The following is a 23,574-nucleotide window of genomic DNA, read 5'->3' as shown; positions in this document are numbered from 1 at the left end:
CATACTGCCCGTCTTCATGTCCCACCTCTGCCTCTTCCCTGCCTGTGTAGCCCTTGGGCAGGTGACTTTCCCTTTCTGTGCCTGTTTCTTCATGAAGGAAATGAAGAAAATGTTGCCGGGATCATGGAAAGCACTTAGAAGAGTGCCCGGCACCCGACCAGAGCTCAGTGAATTCCATCTGACGGTGGCAGGGCCAGTGAACCCCTCAGGGGTAACCATGGAAACCAGGCACTGAGCCTGCTCACCTGGCTCCTCCATCCACCACCCTCTCAGGCAGTGGTATCTCTTGCCTTCTTCCCTCGTCATTCAACTCGCTCAGGTCACTCCTGCTTTCACTCCCCCAGCCCCCACCCAGGACCCATCTCCCCTTCTCCTACAAAGAACTGTTTCAGAATTCCAGTTTACTGGTTTTCTACCAGGTCGTGTGTCCAGGTCATTATTAACTGCCCAGGGAAATGACAGAAAACCTCTCCCATCGCTTGAAAAGGGCCCAGATGAAATGAATCTAACCCCATTCACCAACTGCCAAGACCTTCGGTGTGGTCCAGGGCTGCTCTGATAAGGATGGGGGGCCACCCGCTCCCAGTGCTGCTTCTGGGATCCCTGTAGATTCCCGCCCTTCCCCCAATAATCTGCCTCCCTCATCTTCCTCCTTGCCACACACCTGTACCCTCAAACACCCTGCACCCAGGACACTCTGGGCTCCTGTGTTTCCCGGTGGCGCTGACTCCCGTCCCTCGTGGGCTTCGTGGCTGTGGGCATGTACTTTGCTCCTTCAGAGCTTCATTTTCCCCATCTGGGAGAGTTCATAGGATGACTCAACTCACTCATCCCTGTGAAATCTCTCTTGGCTTCTCTCCTAATTTTTTTTCCTTTCTTGATTTTAGAGAGAGGAAGGGAGAGAGACAGAAACATCGATGAGAGAGAACATCAACTGGCTGCCTCCTGCCTGCCCCTCACTGGGGATCAGGCCCACAACGTGGGCATGTGCCCTGACCGGGAATCGAACCGGCGACCTCTTGGTGTATGGGTCAACGCTCAACCACTGAGCCACACCGGGCCGGGCTTCTCTCCTAATTTTAATAAGCTTTGTACCCATTTTGGAGATCCATAAAATGGTTCTCAGACACACCCTTGAGATGACTTCCTCATCCCAGGGCTCCTTTAATTAAGAAACATCTACAGTCTGAAAAATAGAACCCAGACTGGTGAGTCTGGAAGAGAAGCCAAGTGGTGAAGGGTGGTTCCTGGATCGTTCCTCCACGCGGGGAAAGCCCAGTGTCCCACGGGGTGGGCAGCACTTGGGGTGGGGAGGTGTAGTGGGTGGAATGGTGATACCCCCCCCCCAAAAGATTTGTCTACATCCTTACCCATGGAGCTTGTGAAATGAGCTTCTTTGGAAAAGGGGTCTTTCGTAGACTTAGGGCGGGCCTAAATCCAATGGCCAGGTGTCTTTATGAGAGACAGAAGAAGGCCACGTGAAGACAGAGGCAGAGAATGGAGATAGGCAGCCACAAGCCCAGGAGCACCTGGAGACACCAGAAGCTGGAGGAGACAGGAAGGGTCTTTCACTCAAGCCGTTGGAGGGAGCGCGGCCCTACTGACACTCGATTTTGGACCTGTGGCCTCTAGAACTGTGAGAGAATAAATTCTGGTTGCTTTAAGCCACCAAGTTGTGGTCATTTGCTCTGGCAGCTCTAGGAAACTACCGAAGAAGGTAAGACCAGCCAGTGAGAGGGAGGTGGCACGCGGGGCTGGGGAGGCAGGCGGTCCCAGTGCATGAAGAGGGACTGCTGGACCAGTCCACGGCCCCAGGGGAGGGGGGCAAGAGCCCACAGAGCAACGGATTTAAATGCAACATGGGGGAAGTGGTCGCCTGACCCATGGCCAGCAGTTGCCTGAGGAAGGCCTCTGAAGACAGTGGGGGATGGTAGGAAAGGCCCAGGGACTCTGAGGACAGGTAAACGGGGAAAGACAGGTTGGATGAACCCTGGGCAAATCAATGCTTCCACCATGTAAGGGAGTTGGGAGGGCACTGCCTGAGACCAGCACATTCCAGTGGGCTGTGCCAGAGACTGAAGGATGAGGGGCTCTGTTGGAATATTCCACTTAGGGACTGAGAAGGTAGCACAGATCAGCTTAAGGAAAGGTATTCTGTGGATCAATTCAAAGTCAGGATCCTTTCTTTCCCCCTCGAAAGCGTGGTGATGCTCGGCTACAGCCCACCTCAGAAAGTGAGGAGGACGAAGTCCATGGAGAGAGGCTGCATTCCTGACAGTGGTCTGTACCAACTGAAGAAGGGGGTGTTCAGTGTAATGGATGAGTGTCCCAGGGAAAGGTAACACTGATCAGGTAAATGGGGAGGTTGACAGGTTGATTCAGCTCAAGTCCAGGTTCCAATTTTTTTTTCCTTCTGCCAGAAGAGTGGGCATGATGTCCAGCTGGCTGGGGCCTTGCAGGTCCGTGAGGTTGGGCATGAGGGGTGGAGAGCCGAGCACTGTGGACTGTACCAATAAGGTACAGGTTGGAGGGGGCTATGCTGGAACACTTCACAGTCCCAGTGGAAGGTACCATTGGCCAGTAGGGGGTGACCAAAGACCAAGTTCATCAAGATTTCAGTGGTTTCCTGGGCCAGCACGGGCAGGGGTAATGCGGGAAGGTCACACCAGGGCACACATGGCCACATCCAAGTTCAGGCTTCAGCAGCTTCCGACTTCTCAGACGCGGACACTGTCTTGGGCGTGGACCGCGCGTTCCCCTCCCGGGCGCGCAGCTGGGCGCGCACCTCCTGCATCTGCGCCTGCAGCTCCGCCAGGGCGCCTGGCGCCGGCGCCGCCTGCACCTGTGTCTGCAACGCCTCGAGCGCCAGCGCCAGGCGGCCCACCTCGGCCTGCATGGAGACCCAGGCCGTGCGCTGCTCCTCCTCCTTGTGGCGCTGCTGCGCCTGGTGGCGCCAGTACTCCAGCACTACGCAGCCGCCGCCCACGATGAAGATGATGGCCTCGCCCAGGAGTTCGGCGCCCAGCTCGGCAGCCGCCTCCTCGTTCAGTGGCTTGATGGTTGTGCCCCGGAAGCCCATGATGCGCATCTTGGTCCGCATCTCCACCCAGTGGTACACTGCAGGGGAAGAGAGGGGTCAGCCCGTGCTCTGCGAGCCCCCTGCCAGCCCCGCCCCAACACGCCTCGGGGTCCAGGTGGAAGTGATAGTGACCCTGGCAAACAGAATCGCCGGGGGGCTCTTTAAACAAGACCCGCACCGGCCTCGCCCACAGAATGTCCACTCACCAGACCTGGGGTGTGACCCTGAGGGCTTTTTAAATATCCCAGGAAGATTCTGGCAAGCAGTCAGGAATGAGAAACCCTGCCCCGGAGGGGAGGTCCTCAGACTGGGAGCTGAGCCCTTGGAGGGTCACAAGGGTCTCCCCAGCAGGGTCCCCAGAAGCTGTAAAGGCTTAACTGCCAGACGCTTAGCTCCCTCTGCTCCTCCCTCCAGCCACCCCGGGCCAGCCCCTATCCCCCTCCCTGGTACTTTCGCCCCATCCACTTCCCAGGAGAAAGGACGACCCCCTTTCTTTCCGGTTATTCCCAAAACGCCGTGTTAGGGCTGCGGCAGAGGGGGACCTCCTGGATCCAAAGAAAGGGCAGATGAAATGTGAGAATTGAGGTTAAGTGACTGTCAACGCAGGGAAACCAATCCTCTTTGTAGGGCTGGTGGCTCCTAAATTGTCCATCAGCCCGGAAGAGGGCGCTAAGAGTTGTGAGCTCTTCACTGTGGTTTGGAAACATACCTTGGAAGTAGCTCAAGAGTTGACAGGTGCTGCTGGAACAGGAACTGCCTTGCTTAGCTGCTTTGTGAAGGAAAATTCTCGGCACTTGAGCATTAAAAACCAAGGCAGGACTGATGCCGAACCCTGACTCCTGTAATAATGAATCTTCATCTAAGGACACATGAAATTAATGGGATTGCCCTGTCGAGCTTATTTGGAGATTCATTTTCAACACATTTTAATTTTAATGTTTAATAATTATTCATGAAAAAATATATAATACATGAAATGCTTTATATTAATTTGCACTAATAATCATTTTAAAGGTAACTCAATCCAGAAGAAGATATTTTTAACATTTAGAAACTTATGGTCACAGGAAATTAAATAAAATTAAAATTTTAGTTTCTGTACATATTTTGGTTGATGATACATAATTCATGAGGCAAAATTCTGTACAGAAGGGAGCTGTAAGTTAAGTTCAAGGACAAGGAGGAAGAATGTAAAATTTCCGACAGTAAGAGAAGAGTTTGTTCTTTTTTTTCTTTTTTTTTCTTTTCTTTTTTATGGCTGGCACCAGATCACCAGAGGAGGTGGACTGCATTAGACATTAGACACTTCAAAGGAAGGGCGCACCAGCTGTTTGAAAATGACAATACTCACAACACACTACAGATTATATCCTTGGTAACTACTTGAACTTTCAAAGAGAAGTTTTAACTGTCAATTTGAAATTGCAGTAAAGGGTATATAATTTGTCAATTTAAAAAAATATATGTTTTTATTGATTTTTTTAGAGAGAAAGGGAGAGAAACATTGATCGGCTGCCTCCTGCACACCCCACACCAGGGATCAAGCCCGCAACCAGGGCATGTGCCCTGACCAGGAATCAAACCAGCAACCTCGTGCTTGGGACAATGCTCAATCCACTGAACCACACCAGCTAGGCAAATCTGTCAAAAAAAAGTTTTTTTTTAATCCTCACCTGAGGACATTTTTCCATTTTTTGTTCAGATAGAGAGGGAGGGAGAGGGAGAGGGAGAGAGAGAGAAACATCGAAGTGAAAGGGACACATCGAGTGGCTGCCACCTGCACGACCCAACCAGGGCTGGGGTCAAATTGCAACTGAGGTACATGCCCTTAGTGGGAACTGAACCTGGGTCTCTCGGGACTGCAGGCCGATGCTCCGGCTGCTGAGCCAAGCCAGCCAGGGCAAATCTGTCAATTTTTAAAGGGGCAGCGTAGTGCTCTGCTACTGCCGCCTCCTTCTGCGGTGTGCTCGGTGGGTGCAGACCTGCTACCTGTTGGTGAAGCAGAAGTTGAGGAGACTCCGGTGCTCACCATGGCCAAGGGAAAGCCCAAGGAAGGAGTCAAGACTGAGGACAACAATCATATTAATTTGAAGGCAGTGGGTAGGATGGTTCTGCAGCGCAGTTTAAGACTAAGAGGCATACACTTCTTAGTCAGCTAATGAAAGCCTATTGTGAACGACAGGGTTTGTCAATGAGGCAGCGGATCAATGAAACAGACCCCCCTGCACAGCTGGAAATGGAGGAAGAAGACATAACTGCTGTGTTCCAGCAGCAGATAGGAAGCATCTACTAAAAAGGGAACCTGCTACTCCAGACCAAGAAGACATTCTTACTTGGAAAACCGCAATCCGGTTCAACCCCATCCTGATGGCCACAGCACGGGCTGTGAGCCCCATGAGGACAGGGCCCAGAGCTGTCACAGTCACTGCTGTGTCCCAGCACCATCCAGTACCAGGCCAGGCACATAGATGATGCTCAGCAAGTATATCTTGTTGAGTGTCAGTGGGTCCCCTACCTCCTCTCCACCCCCCAGCCCAGCCTCAGCCCCTGCAACTGTCTTCCATGCAGCAGTCAGGATCTGGTTAAGAAACAACCAAAACCAAAAAAACTACCATTGCCCTCACTAGCACAGTGTATGAAAAGAAAATACATTATAAAATTAAAAGTCAAAGCCAGACCTGGCCAGGTGGCTCAATTGGTTAGAGCATTATTGTCTGGTACACCAAAAAAGTGTTTCTGGTTCGATTCCCGGTCAGGGCACATACCTAGCTTGCAGGTTTGATCCCCAGTCAGGGAGCATACGGGAGGCAACTGATCAATGTTTCTCTCTCTCTCCCCGCCTTTCCCCCCCAACTCTCGAATCAATAAACATATCCTCGGGTGAGGATTAAAAAAAATAGTTAAAACCACCCGCACCTGGCCCTGATCCTTAGACCCACCTCAAACATACCCTCAAATCTTGCCCTAATCAGCCTTCTCCACCTGTATCATCTCGCCAACATCTGATCATAAGCGTACATCACTCATCTCTATTTCTGAGCTTTTCTTTTTTTAAAAATATTTTTCCTTTATTGATTTTAGAGAGATAGGAAGGGAGAGGGAGAGACAGAAACACTGATGAGAGAGAACTTCGACTGGCCACCTCCTGCATGACCCCACTGGGATTGGGCCCACAACCTGGGCAAGTTCCCTGACCAGGAATCAAACCAGTGACCTCTTGGTGCATGGGTGAATGCTCAACCACCGAGCCACACCAGCCGGGCTATTTCTGAGCTTTTCAAGGGGAAATCTGCTTGCAGTTACACAACAACCCCCTCCCAGCCCCACCGTGACAGATGAGCAGTTTGTCCCATGCAGTCTGTGCTCCCCTCCCGTGCTTCCCCATTCGCAGGTCACCGCATACACTTCTTATGCTCCTATTACACTCTTTTCACTGTTCCCCTCAGCTCCAAAGTGGCCAGGGAAGAAACTAGCGCCCCTACTCCCCCATCCCCAGGCCAGACCTCCTTTCACATTATGGGGGTTTCACACACAGGCTGTTTGGTGCCTGTAACAAGGCCCCTTGCACTCTGTGCAGCAGTCAAGGCAGAACAAGAAAACTAAACAGCACAGACAAGGCAATGCTCCTGGAAACTGTTCAGTGTGATGTGACTAAGCTGGGGGAGCCCCTCTGCAGTGTCATGTCATGAAGGGGGACACGTGGAGGACATTCTCTAGATCAAGGTCAGATGGCTTCTCTGTTCTTACATGCCATCGAGCCACTTCGAATGCCACCCTATGCTGGTTTGCTCTCAGCTGGGCAATGACTTTCTAGAATGACTTGGTCTCCGCTCACATGGCATTTCTAAAATGGCAGGGTTTTTGGTTCTTTTGCTGGCTGTTTGTCGTTTATTTTCCACTTGGTACACGGCACCCGTGTCAGAAGGCAGTGGCTTGTGTGGTAAAAAGCAGGGCTCTCAACTTCCTTTTTGGTGCTCTGCCCTTTTGATATAAAAGAACCAATGACTTCTGTTTGCTGCAGCCTGCTAGTCTGTGGGGGTGGAGAGGAGGAAGAGGGTAGAGGAGGAAGGGTGGAGGGGTAGGGCCTGGTGGTGGCCACTCAGGATGGGGGACCAGCATTAGCTCTGCCAGGCTGCTTCCTTGTGGCTTCCCCAGCCAGGCCACAGGTGACCATGCCGCTGGAGGCCTGGGGAGATTCCAAGTGCTCTGGAGACTCCAACACTGTGGCCATGAATGACAGTGGACTTCCTGAAAAAGAAGCTCGCCCACCAGTGACTGGCATTGGCCTTGGGGAGACCAGTGTGGTGGGGGATGGCTTGCCCAGGGTACTTGGTGCTTCCACAGGAACTTAAAACTGCAGACTTCGTCGCGTTAGTGGATAATGAAATCAATTTAGTTGCCCAAACCAGCATTAAAAACGTGATCAAGAAACAACAGAAAATATCAAAGTCAATCTGAAGTAATCAGGGTAAGTACTGCTTCGCAAAACTTTTGTTCTTGTTGTGTGTGTGTGAGTGAGTGTGTGTGTAATTGGAACACAGTTAAAAGGTTGAAAGCCATTGTCCTAGATTTTGGTTGGAATCCATTGAATCTACAGATTATTTTCAGAACACTGACATCTTCCCAACATTGTCCTTCAATCCATGAATGTGGCATCTCTCCATGCAGTCTCTCATTTTCTCTGCATGTCTTGTACTTCTTTCATTATATTAATTCCTGGGTATTGATATGTTTGACATTATTATTTATAGTATTTTGCATTCCATTTTTAATTTTCTTGAGGCTGCTATATAGAAATACAACTGAGCCCTGGCCGGTTTGGCTCAGCGGTTAAAGCATCGGCCTGCAGTCCTGAGAGACCCGGGTTCGGTTCCCGCTAAGGGCACGTACCTCGGTTGCAGTTTGTCCCCGGCCCTGGTAGGTCGTGCGGGTGGCAGCCACTCGATGTGTCCCTTTCACATCGATGTTTCTCTCTCTCTCTCTGTTCCTCTCTCTCCCTCCCATTCTATCTGAACAAAAAATGAAAAAAAAAAAAAAAAAAAAGAAATACAACTGAGTCCTGGCCGGTTTGGCTCAGCGGTTAGAGCATCAGCCTGCGGTCCAGAGAGACCCGGGTTTGGTTCCCGCTAGGGGCATGTACCTCGGTTGCAGTTTGTCCCCGGCCCTAGTTGGGTCATGCGGGTGGCAACCACTTGCTGTGTCCCTTTCACATCAATGTTTCTCTCTCTCTCTTTCCCTCCCACTCTATCTGAACAAAAAACAAAAAAACAAAATGTCCTCAGGTGAGGATAAAAAAAATAAAAATAGAAAAAGAACTGAGTTATGTAAATAATTTCCTATCCAGTGACCTCACCAAATTCATCCTTTTTAATCTTTTTGATAAAATATAATTTCATAAAGTACACATTAAGTGCAGAGCTGGATAATTCTGTAATATGTAATCATCACCTAGTTCAAGATCTAGAACATTCTAACACTCCAAATGACTCCTGCTCTCAAGCTCTCTTCCAGTCTGTACCCCCCTAAACCACTACCCTGACCTCTCACAATAACAGGTAAGTCCTCTTTAAGTCTTATTCTGACTCCTTCGTGAAAGGCCCTTCGTGCTTGTTTGTCTTCTTTTGTTCAACATTATGTCTGAGACAGCTTTGTGTCACCCTGTCTCAGGAGGCCATTCCATTATTTGGATAAACCACTTAGTCCCTCCATACCCTGGTGATGGGCCTTTATTTGGGACGCCTCGGGTAGAAAGGTCTTCCAGGAGTGGAACTGCTGAGACCTAAGGCGAGGCACCATCCACGGGAAAGTCGGGGCTCCTCCAACATCAGCTGAGTCACGGGAACAGCCTGGGAACACAGCCTGGATCAGAGCTGTGGTCCTTCGCAGTGGACTTCTTTGTGCTGCCTCCCAGGTTCCCAGGTAAGTTCTAGAAAACTCGTGGGGTTGCTTTAGTGAGGTGTGCGTGTGTGTGTGTAACTTGTCAAACGCTCCGATTTTCGGTTCAGCTCCGTGACTCTTTACCTTAGTATATGCCAGCGGTTGTCAGCTAAGGATAATTTTGCTCCCAGACAGTAGCACCTTCCAAGTTTTGACAACCAAGATGTCTTCAGACACTGCCACTGTCCCCAGGTGGCAGGAGTGTGGGGCTTTTTTCCATAAGGACATACAGTTGCACCACTGACTGCAATGACCGTCCTTTTCCCACGGAGGGGAGGCAGTACCTTTGCTGGAAACCACCACAGGGCTGGGCAAACGTAGGCTTACAGTATGGAAAAAGCCCTGCAGGCGCTGGTTTTTACAACAGCTCTACTAACTCAAAAGCATACATTGTTTCGCATACTCACAGCTGTAAACCCACTTCTGCCCAACCCTACACTACTTACTAATTGCACACGCAGTTCCTCACGTAGCCCAGAATGAAACTGGTAATGGGGTCATGGAGCTACTGGGAGGAGAGTGTTGTAACCGCTTTCTACGGGAGGAGAACAAAAGCACCAAATCCTTATCTTCCATATTAAGACGTTAACAGGAAATAAAACAATGGGGGCAATTTTATTTATTTATTTATTTTTTTTTTTATCCTCACCTGAGGATATTTTTCCATTTTTTGTACAGATAGAGTGGGAGGGAGAGAGAGGAAGGAGAGAGAGAGAGAGAAACATCGACGTGAAAGGACACATCGAGTGGCTGCCACCCGCACGACCAACCAGGGCCGGGGACAAACTGCAACCGAGGCACGTGCCCTTAGCGGGAACCGAATCCGGGTCTCTCCAGACCGCAGGCCGACGCTCTAACCGCTGAGCCAAACTGGCCGGGGCAATGGGGGCAATTTTAATATAAGTGCCTTAGCCCTGGCCAGTTTGGCTCAGCGGTTAGAGCCTCGGCCTGAGGTCCAGAGAGAACCGGGTTCGGTTCCCGCTAAGGGCACGTACCTCTATATATGCCTTATTTAGAAATAATGTGGCAAATGTCCTCAAACATCTACAAGAGTTGAAGTGGTTACCGGTGGGGAGCAGTAATTGAGGTGCAAAGGGAGATGGCTAGGTTTTCTTCCCTTTATCATAAATCATAGACATATTTCATTCTTTAAGTACTTGTACTCCATGACAAAACTTATAATTAACGTAATTCATATATGTATGTGTGTATATATATATATTTTTAATATGTTTTTTTTTTAATTTTTTTTATCCTTACCTGAGGACATTTTTTGATATTTTGTTCAGATAGAGTGGGAGGGGGAGAAAGAGAGAGAGAGAGAAAAACATCGACATGAAAGGGACACATCGAGTGGTTGCCACCCACACGACCCAACCAGGGTCAGGGACAAACTGCAACCGAGGTACGTGCCCTTAGCAGGAACCGAACCCAGGTCTCTCCAGATCACAGGCTGACGCTCTAACCGCTGACCCAACCAGCCAGGGCTTTTAATATGTTTTTACTGACTCTTTAGAGAGAAAGAAAGGGAGAGAGAAATAGAAGCATCAATGAGAGAGAACATCGATTGGCTGCCGCCTGCACGCCCCCCACTGGGGATCAAGCCCAAAACATGTGCCCTGACTGGGAATCAAACCAGGACCTCTCAGTCCATGGAACGATGTTCAATCCACTGAGCCACACCAGCTGGGCATTGTAATTTTTAAAACACAAAAACACATTAACAATATTGTGATAACTGTGTACAGTGCCAGGTGGGTACTGGAAATACTAGAGGAAACACTTTGTAAAGTATATGACTGTCTCACTGCTATGATGTACACCTGAAACCAATACAAAACAATGTTGAATGCAAACTGTAATTGAAAAAAAAAAAACACATAGTTACATTTTAAAAACTTGTCCAAGCCAGGAGCATAAGTACTGCCTTTAGGTTCCTAGGCCTCTGCCTTGATCTCTGGCCCGGGTCTCTCCCCAACCCCGTCCCTGCCCTTCCATAAGTGAAGTGACTATATTAAAATAAACATCAGATCAATGTACTCCCTTCAAGGGTTCGTACTGACTCTAGGACCAAGTTCAGATTCCTTAAAATGACCTAAAGGTCCCATACGATCAGCGTATCTTTTACCGCTAGTCCCCCACACACGAGGAATTACTTTTGGTGTTCAAAATATTTTGTACTTTCCTTACACGTGCACTCTCTTGGCCCAGGGCTCAGCTCAGTGTCCCTCCTCTAGGAAGCCCTCCCAGATCCTAGGCCAGGCCAGGTGATCCCTGTGTGCTCCCCCAGCCTCCCGGTCCCCAGCCTGGCCCTGCCCACTTGGGGCCATCACTGTCTGGGGACACCAGACTCTGAGGACAGAGCTGGACTCAGAGTGGGGCACTCAGGGAGGGAGAATGAAAAAAATAAATGAAAGGAACACACCAATAATTAGCTTTTGGTTATTACTAAGCACTGGGATACATGTGCTCTCTCTATATATTTTATCTGTATTTTAAAATTTTTCTACACTATATATGGATTGCTCCTTTATTTTAAAGAATAAGAAAAAAATGCTAATTGCTTTATCTTGAAAGCATAGTTCTGAGTCTAGGAATTTATCGCTTTCTCCAAGAAAGGACATACGGATTTACAGAAAGAGTCGCCTAGCAGAGGAATGCCCTGTCCTCCACGTGACCAGTCCATTTAAGGGGAGCATCTTTCCATCTCCAGGCCAGGGACCTGCTCTGCACTCAGTCATCTGGGGGTTCACCTGAGCACTAACCACCCGGATGGGGGACTCACAAGGAGAGGTGTTTACGGGTGACTTCTAGGGCGAGAGGTGACCCAAATGTTTTTGGCCATGTGACAAGGGCACTGTGAAACTCCTTAGGGGGTTTCTTGGGAAGTTAACCAGGAAGTCCCTCAGCCGGGATCTCAGGAGCCTTTGGATCTTCCCCAGGAAGCATCACTGCTGCAGAGTGGATGTGCCAATCCGGAGCGCCGCGGGCAGCAGGTCCTGCCACTGCCAGTGTAATGGGGCCGGGAGCCTGCTCTGCTCGGAGGACCTGGCTCCTCACCTTCTCAGGTACTGGGACCCAGGCCCCCCTACCCCCAGCCCCTCACCCAGGCCCCCCTGCACCCAGCCCCTCACCCAGAGCCCTCTGCACCCAGCCTCTCACCCAGAGCCCCCTGCATCCAGCCCCTCACCCAGAGCCCCCTGAACCTGTCCCTCACCCAGAGCCCCCTGCATCCAGCCCCTCACCCAGAGCCCCCTGCACCTGTCCCTCACCCAGAGCCCCCTGCACCTGTCCCTCACCCACGGCCCCCTGCACCTGTCCCTCACCCAGAGCCCCCTGCATCTGTCCCTCACCCAGAGCCCCCTGCACCTGTCCCTCACCCACGGCCCCCTGCACCTGTCCCTCACCCAGAGCCCCCTGCACCTGTCCCTCACCCACGGCCCCCTGCATCTGTCCCTCACCCAGAGCCCCCTGCACCTGTCCCTCACCCACGGCCCCCTGCACCTGTCCCTCACCCACGGCCCCCTGCACCCAACCTTCACTCTCTTCTCTCCCTCTAAGCCTTCTGCCTCCTGCTGTGGCCATTTGCTAATGGAATGCCTGTGCCTACCTCGCCCTCCTGGAGCCAAGAACTGAGGGGTGAGTGTAGGGGTGAGGATCTTCCCAGGGGAGGCAAACAAGTGAGGTGGGTGGGTGGTAACACAGCTTTCCAAGTGGGAGTTTTTAAACTTCAGGTCTACGATCTTAAGTGGCCAAATCAACTTGGTATGTCGTGACCAGTATTTCTTTAAAGAAAAAAAAAGTTAAATACATACTGTGGAATTCCATGTATATAAAATTCTGGAAAATGCAGATCAGTGGTTGCCTGGGGATGGGGAATAGGGGTGCTGAGATTACAAGAAGCATGAAGATCCTTTTGAGGTGATGGATATGTTCATTCCACAGACTATGGGGGTGGTTTCATGGGTGGCCATGTTTATTAAAAGCTGTCAGATTGTACACTTTAAATAGAACCAGACAGATTAAGTCATGCAGGAAGGAAGGGGAACGAATGAGTGTTAGCCAGGGAAGTGACAAACACCACAGGAATTGAGGGGCAGTCCCCAGAAGGGAGATAAGAGCTGCCTAGAATGAGGAGGGTCCCAAGACGCCCCCAGGCTGGGACCCTACCCCCAGCTCTGCCTAGGCCCAGGCTGAGCTGTTTCTGGCCCCCAGGCAAGGTGCTGGTCGTCCAAATGGAAGCTTGGAGACGCTGTGGCAATGTGGCCCTGGACCCCAAGGACAGCATGTGGAGCTGCTGTGGACTCCACTACCCCTTCCATCGGGGCTCCCAGAGGTGCTGCTCAACCCACATGAAGGAGTTCCGGGTCATTCCCAAGGACAACAGCAAGTCAGAATATCACGACTGCAGGAAGTACAACAGGAAGGACCTCTAGTCTCCAGGAAGGCAGCGTTCCCGACCCCGACTCCCCCGCCGCCCACCCTTTCCTCCCAACCTTCACTTCGGGGCCTTGGGTTTACCCAGCGGCCCCCTTCTTTCCAAGAACCTAGGTTATGGGCCACAAGTTCCCACAGTGTGACATTAAGTAAGTCACCTCATATTTCTGGGCCTTGGGCTCCTTATCTACAAAACAGACCAAATCAGAGAAGCTTCCAGCTCTGGTTGTGAGAAAGGATGATGGCCCAATGGCCAGAGAAGACGAGGCCTGCAGGTCTGGGACCCCTTCCCCAGAATTCTCCTGTGGCTGGGCAGACTGCGTTCTGTTAGCAAGTAACCAGGCTGAGCGGAAGGCCCAGGTGGCTGAGCTTCCCCGAGTGGCGCAGGAACCTCTCCGTGTGCCTTCCCCTCCCTAGCAATTCTCCTGCACTGCAGGCCTCTTCCGGGGCACCCTCCCAGCACCTGAGCGGCAACAGGTCCAAGGGGGAAAGATGAGCATTCCAGGACGCTCACCGCCATGAGGCTGCGAGTGGTGAGAAGCGAGTGGTGAGAAGCGGGAAAGCACCCACCTGCCAGAACTGGATTCCCAGCTAGTTCCCGTGACAGTTCCCGTGACAGTCCCTGTGCCTGGGCCTTCCTGCTCCACGAGGCTGCGAGGCTCTCCCCGACTGCCCTGCCACGCAGACCCGGGATGTGAGCCAGAGTTGGCCAATGAGGAGCAAGACAGGGCCCCCAACTGCAGCTTTGGCTCTGCAGGCGCGGGTGGACCGAGGGATGCTGGGGTTTTCCAAGGTGAACTTCCAGGGTCTCATCACCAACTTCATGGGTGTCAAGGCTTCTTGCCCCTGGATGGCATTAGTCGCCGTGTTTTTCAACACACCATTTGAGTGGCAGCCTCAAAGGCAGTAGCTCCCCTGCGTCAGTTCTGTGGGTCATTCCCAGCCCCAGCCAAGGGCTGCTTTACCCAGGCCTTCCAACGGCCGTGCGAGCCTCAGTCTCTGGATTAAACGCTGCCCCCCTAATTTACTTTGAAATGCAAAACAAATGAGACGGAAAGATGGATGGACAGAGGGTGGACCAATGGATGGATGAAAGTGTGACCAAGCAAGTACGGTGAAATGTCAGGGGGAGTATCTTCGTGTGGGTATATGGGTGTGTTTCAATGTAAAATTCTCTCAATGTCGCTGTATGTTTGAAAATGTTGCCCTGGCCCTGGCCAGTTTGGCTCAGGGGTTAGAGCGTCGGCCTGCGGTCCAGAGAGACCCGGGTTCGGTTCCCGCTAAGGGCACGTACTTCGGTTGCAGTTTGTCCCCGGCCCTGGTTGGTCGTGCGGGTGGCAGCCACTCGATGTGCCCCTTTCACATCGATGTTTCTCTCTCTCTCTCCCTCCCACTCTATCTGTACAAAAAATGGAAAAATATCCTCGGGTGAGGATTAAAAAAAAAAAAAAAGAAAATGTTGCCCTGGCTGGTTTGGCTCAGCGGTTAGAGCGTCAGCCTGTGGTCCCGAGAGACCCGGGTTCGGTTCCCGCTAAGGGCATGTACCTTGGTTGCAGTTTGTCCCCGGCCCTGGTCGGTCGTGCGGGTGGCAGCCACTCGATGTGTCCCTTTCACATCGATGTTTCTCTCTCTCTCTCTCTTCCTCTCTCTCCCTCCCACTCTACCTGAACAAAAAATGTCCTCGGGTGAGGATAAAAAAAAAGAAAATGTTCATAATAAAACATGAAGGGAAAATTCCTTTCTTCTTCTTTTTTTAAAATCCTCACCCGAGGATATGTTCATTGATTTTAGAGAGAGGGGAAGGAAGACAGCGAGAAACATCAATTGGTTGCCTTCCATACGTGCCCCAACCAGGGATCAAACCCACAACCTAGATATGTGCCCTGACTGGGAATTGAACTTGCAGCCTTTCAGCACACGGGGAACACTCCAACCAACTGGGCCACACTGGCCCGGGCAAATTCCTTTCTTCTTCAAAGAGCTGGAGTGTTTCCTCTTTCCTATAGGTGAACTGTGGTGATGCAGTGACCTTAGAAATGATGAGAGCAAGCCGCTCTGAACACACGTGGACTGAGCAGCTGTCTTGGCCTTGGCCAGGTGCCTAGCACAGTGGAGAAATCTCTTCCCAGAAACGGAGGCAGAATTGTGTGCAATGCTAAGAAAAGGCTCCGAGAACAGAGTCCTCCAGGGTCACTGGGTCTCTGACTCCGCTGTGGCCTGAGATGAAAGTGGGAAGTACCTCCTCGGGCCCCCTCAGCAGGAGGACCTGCTGGTTAAGAGTCAGCGCTGGGATTCAGGTGTTTCCAGGCTGGGGTCCCAACAACGTACCCTCTCAGGGCCTCAGCGTCCTCCTCTATCACATGGTTGTATGAGATCCAACAAGACTGCGCCTGGCTCAACGCGAGGGTTTCGGTAAAGAGCAGCGTTGCTGCTGTTATAAATTAGGCCCAGGACAGGGCCGCTGAACCTCAAACCTGCGAGCTTTCACCCTCTGCCCAGGAGGAGGACACAGAGTAGCTGGGGTGTGTTCCTAGAGGCCTGGGAAACGAGGTCCCTGTCAGCATTCCCAAGGTTCCTCTGTCCTGTGACTGCCAAGACCACGGTCAGGACGGGGGCCTACACTCAGACCCAACCTCCACTTCCTTCATGAACCCCGTTTCCCTCCCAGTACAATGACTGGAAAAAGAGCCCCCAAGGAGGGACAGCTCTTCTTACAGCAGACTTCCAATCAACACATGGAGAAGGGCAGAGGGAAACCGGAAATCACATCCGGCAAACACCACGTCAGTGCTGCAGGCTAGAGACAATGACAGACACCAGAATGAGAGGGCGAAAGTCTGAGGAGACGCCAGGGTAAATGCGTAGTCTTAAGGTCCCTTCCCCCAGGTATTTATTAACTACAAAGGGTAAAATAGCAAACCTAGCACACATCACCCTAAACAAGTGACCCAGGTCAACATGACCAGGGATAAGACGTGATGAAGTCACGAACCCCAGATAGGCATGGAGAAGGGTACAACATCATTTCTGTGGTATTTTTGCCAAAAGGCAGAACCTCTTTCCAACCATGAGAAAGCATCAGACAAACCCAAATCGAAGGACAGTCTACAAAATAGCTCATCAGTATTCTTCAGTAGGGTCAAGGTCACAAAAGACAAAGGAAGACTGAGAAACTATCACAGACTAAAGGGGACTAAAGTTACATGACAACTAACTGTGACATGGGATACTGGGCAAGACCCTGGGACAGAAAAGGATATCAGTGGGAAAACTGGTAACAGGTGAATGATGTTTGCAGTCGCATTAACAGTACTGTATCTGCCTGGCCGGCGTGGCTCAGTGGTTGAGCGTCAACCCATGCACCAAGAGGTCACCAGTTCAATTCCCGGTCAGGGCTCATGCCTAGGTTGTGGGCCAGATCCCCAGTGGGGGGCATGCAGGAGGTGGCCAATCAGTGTTCTCTTTCATTGATGTTTCTATCTCTCTCTCCCTCTCCCTTCCTCCCTCTCTAAAATCAATAAAGAAAAAAATAAAAATAAAAATAGTATTGCATCCCTGTTCATTTCCTGCGTTTGCACTGTACTATTTAAGATGGTACCATGGGGGAAGCTGAGTAAAAGGAACTCTCTGCACTGTTTTTACCAGTCTCTCTGTTGTTGTTATTCTTCACCCGATGATACCTTTTCATTATTTTTAGATAGAATAGAAGGGAGGGAGGGCAGGAGGGAGAGAGATAGAGCGACAGATGTGACAGAGACACATTGATTGGTTGCCTCCCACAAGACCCCGACCAGACTGGGGATTGAACCTCCAACCCAGACATGTGCCCTTGACTGGGAATTGAACCTGTGAACCTTCAGTCTGAGGGCTGACGCTCTAACTGTTGAGCCAAACCAGCCAGGGCTGTAAATCTACTCTTAGTTCAAAGAAAGAAGATTAAAAAACAAATCGCCTTCAGATGGCCAGACTGTGAAGAAATGGACCCTCCCAAACACTGCAGCTGCCCCTGAGTCAATAATTCTGTATCAGGAAACTGATGCTGGATTTACCCCCACAGTGTGAAAAGCTTGCTTGCCTGGCCTGTTAATCCTGCAGCATTGTTCATAATAACAATAAAAAAGCCAAGAAAGACCCTCCAAGACTATCCATAGCCTTGTAAGTTGCAGTCAATCTGGCAGCAGCGGGAATAGAGTTGGGGAGGTTTTATGTGCCTGTAGAGCCTTCTCTCTGGGAGAACATGTCAGTGAAAAGCAATGAGGACTCGCACAGTGTAAACTGTCTGCTATGTTCACAGAAAAAAAGGGGGAAATGGGGGGTGGGATGCATATTGGCATTTGCTTGGAAATGCAGCTTTTTAAAAGAGATTCCCCGTAGCCCTGGCAGTTTGGCTCAGCAGTTGAGCGTCGGCCTGTGGACCAGAGAGTCCCGGGTTTGGTTCCCACTAGGGGCACGTACCACAAAAAAATAATAATAATAAGATATTCCCCCTAGAAAATATACAAGATGACTGTGAGTATAAAAGGGGCGACACACATGTCAGGTCAGACAAGCTCAGTGACCAAAGTAACCGCACAGGGCAGTCTGATCATAAATTCTTGACTGGGAAAGTCACGGTGGGAAGTCACATCCCAGGCCTCTAGCTTCCTTAGCAAAGGTCAGTTAAATGAGCCCTGCCCATTGCCCTTATGCACCTCAGGTAACACACCTTTGAAATGCCAGAGTAATTTTCTTTCCCAGACTCCTCGGAGGCAGAGGCTTAACCACCCTCACAAGAGCACATGCGCTGAAACTCCTCCTCGATACCCGGTTGCCTGCATCCCATCTCCAGTTAATATAACGTTAAATGTTAACCGTCTTGTACCCACCAATGTGAAAGAAGTGTGGGTCTCCCCATTTCGTTTTGTATCCAATCTCAGAGATTTCCCCACTTTGCTTTCTTCACCTCCTCAATCTACCACCAATGCATTTCATGAAACCTTCTACATTTTCTCCTTTGATTCTTTTTTTTTTTTTTTAATCCTCACCCAAGGACATTTTTGCATTGATCTTCAGATAGAGCGAGAGGGAGAAAGAGAGAGAGAAACATCGATATGAGAGAGACACATCGAGTGGTTGCCACCCACATGACCCCAACTGGGGACAAACTGCAACTGAGGTACGTGCCCTTAGTGGGAACCGAACCAGGGACTCTCTGGTCTGCGGGCTGAAGCTCTAACCACTAGCCAAATCAGCCAGCGTTGATTCTTTTTTTTTTTTTTTAATATTTTTAAATAGTTCATTGATTTTTAGAGAGGAGGGAAAGAGAGAGAAACATGGATCAGCTGCCTCTAGCACACCCCCTACTGGGGATTGAGCCTACAACCCAGGCACGTGTCCTTGACCAAGAATCAAACTGGCCACCTCCTGGTGCCTGGGACGCCCAACCTACTGAGCCACACTAGCCAGGGCTTTTCTCCCTTGATTCTAATTATACAACATGAACTGCCAAACTGACACTGTCTGCAGAATCTTCTCAATCTATTAAGATCTTGCTTCCAGCCCTGGCCAGTTTGGCTCAGTGGTTGGACATGAGAAAGAAAATATGATGGATCCCTACCTCACACTTAACACCCAAAAGAAATTCCAAATGCATCAAAGACTTGAACCCATATACAAACATAAGGTTGTAAAATTACTACAAGAAAACATGAGAGAAATCACTTACAATCTAGAAATAGTATTTCTAAAGATGCCACAAGACCTAAAAGTTATATAAGAAAAGATGAATACATTTGACTAAGTTGTAAAAAAAAGGTTTCACATGGTAAAAAACAAAAACAAAAACAAAAAAACCAACACTCTTAACTAAACAGAATCAAATGACAATGTTGGAAAAAAGATGTACTAATTTCTCTAAAGTGCTCCTATAAATTAGATAAAGACCAACAACTTGCTAGAAAAATGGATCAGCGCTACAAAGACTAAATTGCTTCAACAGTCAAATGGCTCTTAAACGGATAAGAAGACATACAACTTTGTTAACTAGGAAATGCAAATTAAAACTAAACTGAGAAATTGCTCTCACCTCTCAGATTCGCAAAAATTATTAAGAGTCCCAGCCCAGTGCATGCGCAGAGGGAGGAGACCTCACTGCTGGGAGCAAGGAGGTGACCCAGATCCATGAAGAAAGATGTACACCTTTGCATGGGCGTCAAATCTGCATCCCTCCCATGTTGTTGCTACTGAATACTCTCAACACATTTTGAAAAAAAAACTAGGCATCCTCTATATACTCTGAAGCTTTCATATCCATTTTTCCATCCTAAGTTTCATCGCAAAGAGCATAACTTCTGGCATATGACAGATAGTAACATTTTAAAATAAATCTGCTGTGTCAGTCTTTTTAAGCATATGCAAAGAACTAAAGAGCCCGTAGAGTCCTGGCCGATTTGGCTCAGCAGTTAGAGCATTGGCCTGTGGTCCCGAGAGACCCAGGTTCGGTTCCCGCTAAGGGCATGTACTTCGGTTGCAGTTTGTCCCCAGCCCTGGTTGGGTCATGTGGGTGGCAGCCACTTGATGTGTCCCATTCACATCGATGTTTCTCTCTCTGTTCCTCTCTTTCCCTCCCACTCTATCTGAACAAAAAATGGAAAAATGTCCTCGGGTGAGGATAAAAAAAAAATTTTTTTTTTAAAAAGAGCCCATAGAAATTTAATACCTCCCATCCTTCATTTTATTTTATTTATTTATTTATTTAGGGAGAGAGGAAAGAAGAGAAAGAGAGATATAGAAACATCGATGAGAGAAAACATCGACTGGCCACCTCCTGCATGCCCCACACTGGGGTTAGGGCCCATAACCTGGGCATGTGCCCTGACCGGGAATCGAACTGGTGACCTCTTGGTGAATGGGTCGACGCTCAACCACTGAGCCACACTGACCAGGCCCATCCTTCATTTTAAAGATACATCAACCAGCTCTTCTGTAACAGAGTTTGCATCATTCCTTGTTCTCCCTGAAGTTCAAACTATATTTTACTCTCTCTACAAAATTTTTTCCTAACAGAATATATTTTTATGCTCAAATGTTCTATTATATTTCTCTGAAACAAAAAATGTGCCTACAAATCAAAGTCAAAATTTTCATTTCCTGCCCTGGCTGGTTTGGCTCTATGGTTAGAGCGTCGGCCTGTGGTCTTGAGAGACCCAGGTTCGGTTCCCACTAAGGGCACGTACCTCGGTTGCAGTTTGTCCTCGGCCCTGGTTGTGTTGTACGGGTGGCAACCACTCGATGTGTCTCTTTCACATCAATGTTTTCTCTCTCTCTCTCTCTCTCCCTCCCTCCCACTCTATCTGAACAAAAAATGGAAAAATGTCGAGTGAAGATAAAAAAAAATTTTTTTTCATTTCCTGTGACCTTAGTTAAAAATGTTCTCAGAGCCCTGGCCAGTTTGGCTCAGCGAGCGGTTAGAGCGTTGGCCTGCGGTCCAGAGAGACCCGGGTTCGGTTCCCGCTAAGGTCACGTACCTCGGTTGCAGTTTGTCCCCGGCCCTGGTTGGTTGGTTGTGCGGGTGGCAGCCACTCGATGTGTCCCTTTCACGTCGATGTTTCTCTCTCTCTCTCTCTCTCTCTCTCTTCCTCTTCTCCCTCCTACTCTATCTGAACAAAAAATGGAAAAATGTCCTCGAGTGAGGATAAAAAAAAATGTTCTCAGATAGCCCTGGCCAGTTTGGCTCAGCGGTTACAGTGTCAGCCTGTGGTCCTGAGAGTCCGGGTTCAGTTCCTGTGAAGGGCACATACCTCTGTTGCAGTTTTTCCCTGGCCCCAATGGGGGTCATGTGGGTGGCAGCCAGTTGGTGTGTCTCTCTCACATTGAGGTTTCTCTCTCTCTCGTCCTCCCTCTCTCCCTCCCCCTTCACCTGAAGATAAAGGCAGAAATGTCCACAGGTGAGGATAAAAACAAACAAAAAAAACATTCTCAGATTGAGTTACCATTACAGTTACTATTAGTACATCGCTGATCAGAACAGCATATACATATTACACAATTTGATACATATTTATTAAACATAAAAGCAAAATTCTGACCAAGATGCACACCTTAATAAGGTGGGCTGGGGGAAACATTCTTGCTGTCAATATTGCAACTTGTTCCTTTGTGACCTTGGAGATTTTTTTTTTTTTTCCATTTATCTACAGATAGAGCAGGAGGGAGGTGGGGGCAGACAGAGAAACATAGATGTGAGAGAGACACACTAACTGGTTGCCACCCACATGACCCCGACCAGGGCCGGGGACAAACTGCAACCGAGGTACGTGCCCTTAGCAGGAACCGAACCTGGGACTCTCTGGTCCACAGGCCGACGCTCTAACTGCTGAGCCAAACCGGCCAGGTCTGACCCCAGAGATTTTTACAGCTGGAGCATCATCGTATGACCAAGAAGGGGGTACAGACTTGTCTTTTTTAAAAATACTTCTCTCAGAATTTCTTTTCCTGGGAGCAGAGCCAGGAAAAGACCCAGCAGATTCCTCAGGCAAGTCAGGTGAAGCTGGAGAACGTGCAGGTGAGGGGTGGAGGTGGGGCACAGCATTAAGGCTGCCTGCCACGTGCCACGTAGACTGGAATACTGGTGGCAGCATTCTCTGGGAGTGAAGAACCTAGAATAACCTCAACAGGAGCCTGGTCCATGCACACTATGTACTGACTGCTATGAACAAGAATGTGGGAGCTCTAGCCCAGCCAGTGTGGCTCAGTGGTTGAGCATCGACCCATGCACCAAGAGGTTGCCGGTTTGATTCCCGGTCAGGTCACATGCCCAGGTTGTGGGCCTGATCCCCAATGAGGGGCATGCAGGAGGCGGCCAGTCGGTGTTCTCTCTCATCGATGTTTCTCTTTCTCTCTCTCCCTCTAAAAGCACTAAAGAAAAAGAAAAGAATGTGGGAGCTCTAAATATATGTACAAATGGATTTCCATCATATGCTAAGAGGTGAAAAACTGGGCACAAAACAGAGTGACTAGTATACCACCATGTATGTGATTAAATGTACACATAAGTAGAATATGCTTGATTATGTACACATTTCTGGGAGGTGGCTGGGGTGACTTTGGTGGCTCCCCCTCTGACCTCCGACCTACGTCCCCACTCACCCCTGCCCTAGCCGCAGAGGCGAGGCCGCCTCACCATTCCTGGAACCCAGTGGGCATTTTCTAGCCTCGGGCCTTTGCACTCACCCTGCCTCAGGCCTAAAGCTCTTTCTGCAAGTGTCCACACTTCCTCACTTTACTCAAATCTCTCATCAAATATTAATCTCCTCAGAGAGGCCTTCCTAAACCCAACCTAATACAGCACGTGCCTTCCCATGACATCTACCCCTCTTCCTTGCTTCGTTTTCCCGTTAGTACTTATCACTACCCAACACAAAATAGATTTTGCTTTCTTGTCTTGTTTATTATGTCTCCCATCAGAAAAAACTCAACTTCATAAGGGAAGCAGACATGGGTCTCTTTTTAAACAGTTGCATTCACAGTGTCTGGCAAGTAGCAGACAGTCAGTAAATATTTTTAAGGAACAAAGAAAAGAAGGAAGACAGGCAGGCAGACGGGGATGGGAAACAATGTACTCTTCACCATATTCGCTTTTATACCATCTGAATTTTTCTGCCATGCGCGTTATTACTGACAAAAATGGGATTAAATTGAAAATTAATAATAGCCTGGTCAGTGTGGCTCAGTGGTTGAGCATCAGCCCATGCACCAAGAGGTCACTGGTTCAATTCCCGGTCAGGGCACATGTCCAGGTTGTGGCCAAATCCCCAGTGGGGGGCATGTAGGAGGCAGCTAATCGATGTTTTCTCTCATCAATGTTACTCTCTTTCTCTCCCTCTCCCTTCCTCTCTCTCTCAAATCAATAAAGAAAATTTTAAAAAAAAATCAATAATAATGAGGAATCTAAAAAGGCCCCAATATTTGGAAATGAGACAACACACTTCTAAGTACTATACTTAGAGACCACAAGCGAGACCAGAAAATATACAGAACTGAATGAAATGAAGAGATAGCGTGCTGTCTAAAAGGAAAGTTATATTTCAATGCTTATAAAAAAAAGATTTAAAAGCAATAATCTGAGATTCTACCTTTTTTTT

General features: G+C 49.3%; 1 protein-coding gene and 1 pseudogene across 1 annotated transcript in view; one reads left to right on the top strand and one right to left on the bottom strand.

Moving 5' to 3' along the window:
- Positions 1–1,034: 1,034 nt before the first annotated feature.
- The window catches only part of OPA3 (outer mitochondrial membrane lipid metabolism regulator OPA3), a 40,855-nt gene continuing 18,315 nt past the window's right edge, over positions 1,035–23,574 (bottom strand). The window contains exon 2 of the mRNA XM_036274157.1: positions 1,035–3,117. Coding sequence (XP_036130050.1) covers positions 2,693–3,117 — 425 coding nt within the window. The 3' untranslated portion in view covers positions 1,035–2,692. The remainder of the gene's footprint in view (positions 3,118–23,574) is intronic.
- Positions 5,110–5,372, top strand: LOC118638393 (annotated as a pseudogene).

This window comes from Molossus molossus, unplaced genomic scaffold, assembly GCF_014108415.1.
Source record: "Molossus molossus isolate mMolMol1 unplaced genomic scaffold, mMolMol1.p scaffold_m16_p_21, whole genome shotgun sequence".
NCBI lineage: Eukaryota > Metazoa > Chordata > Mammalia > Chiroptera > Molossidae > Molossus > Molossus molossus.
Note: the sequence above shows the minus strand (reverse complement) of the source record. Positions and strands in the feature narration are given on the sequence as shown.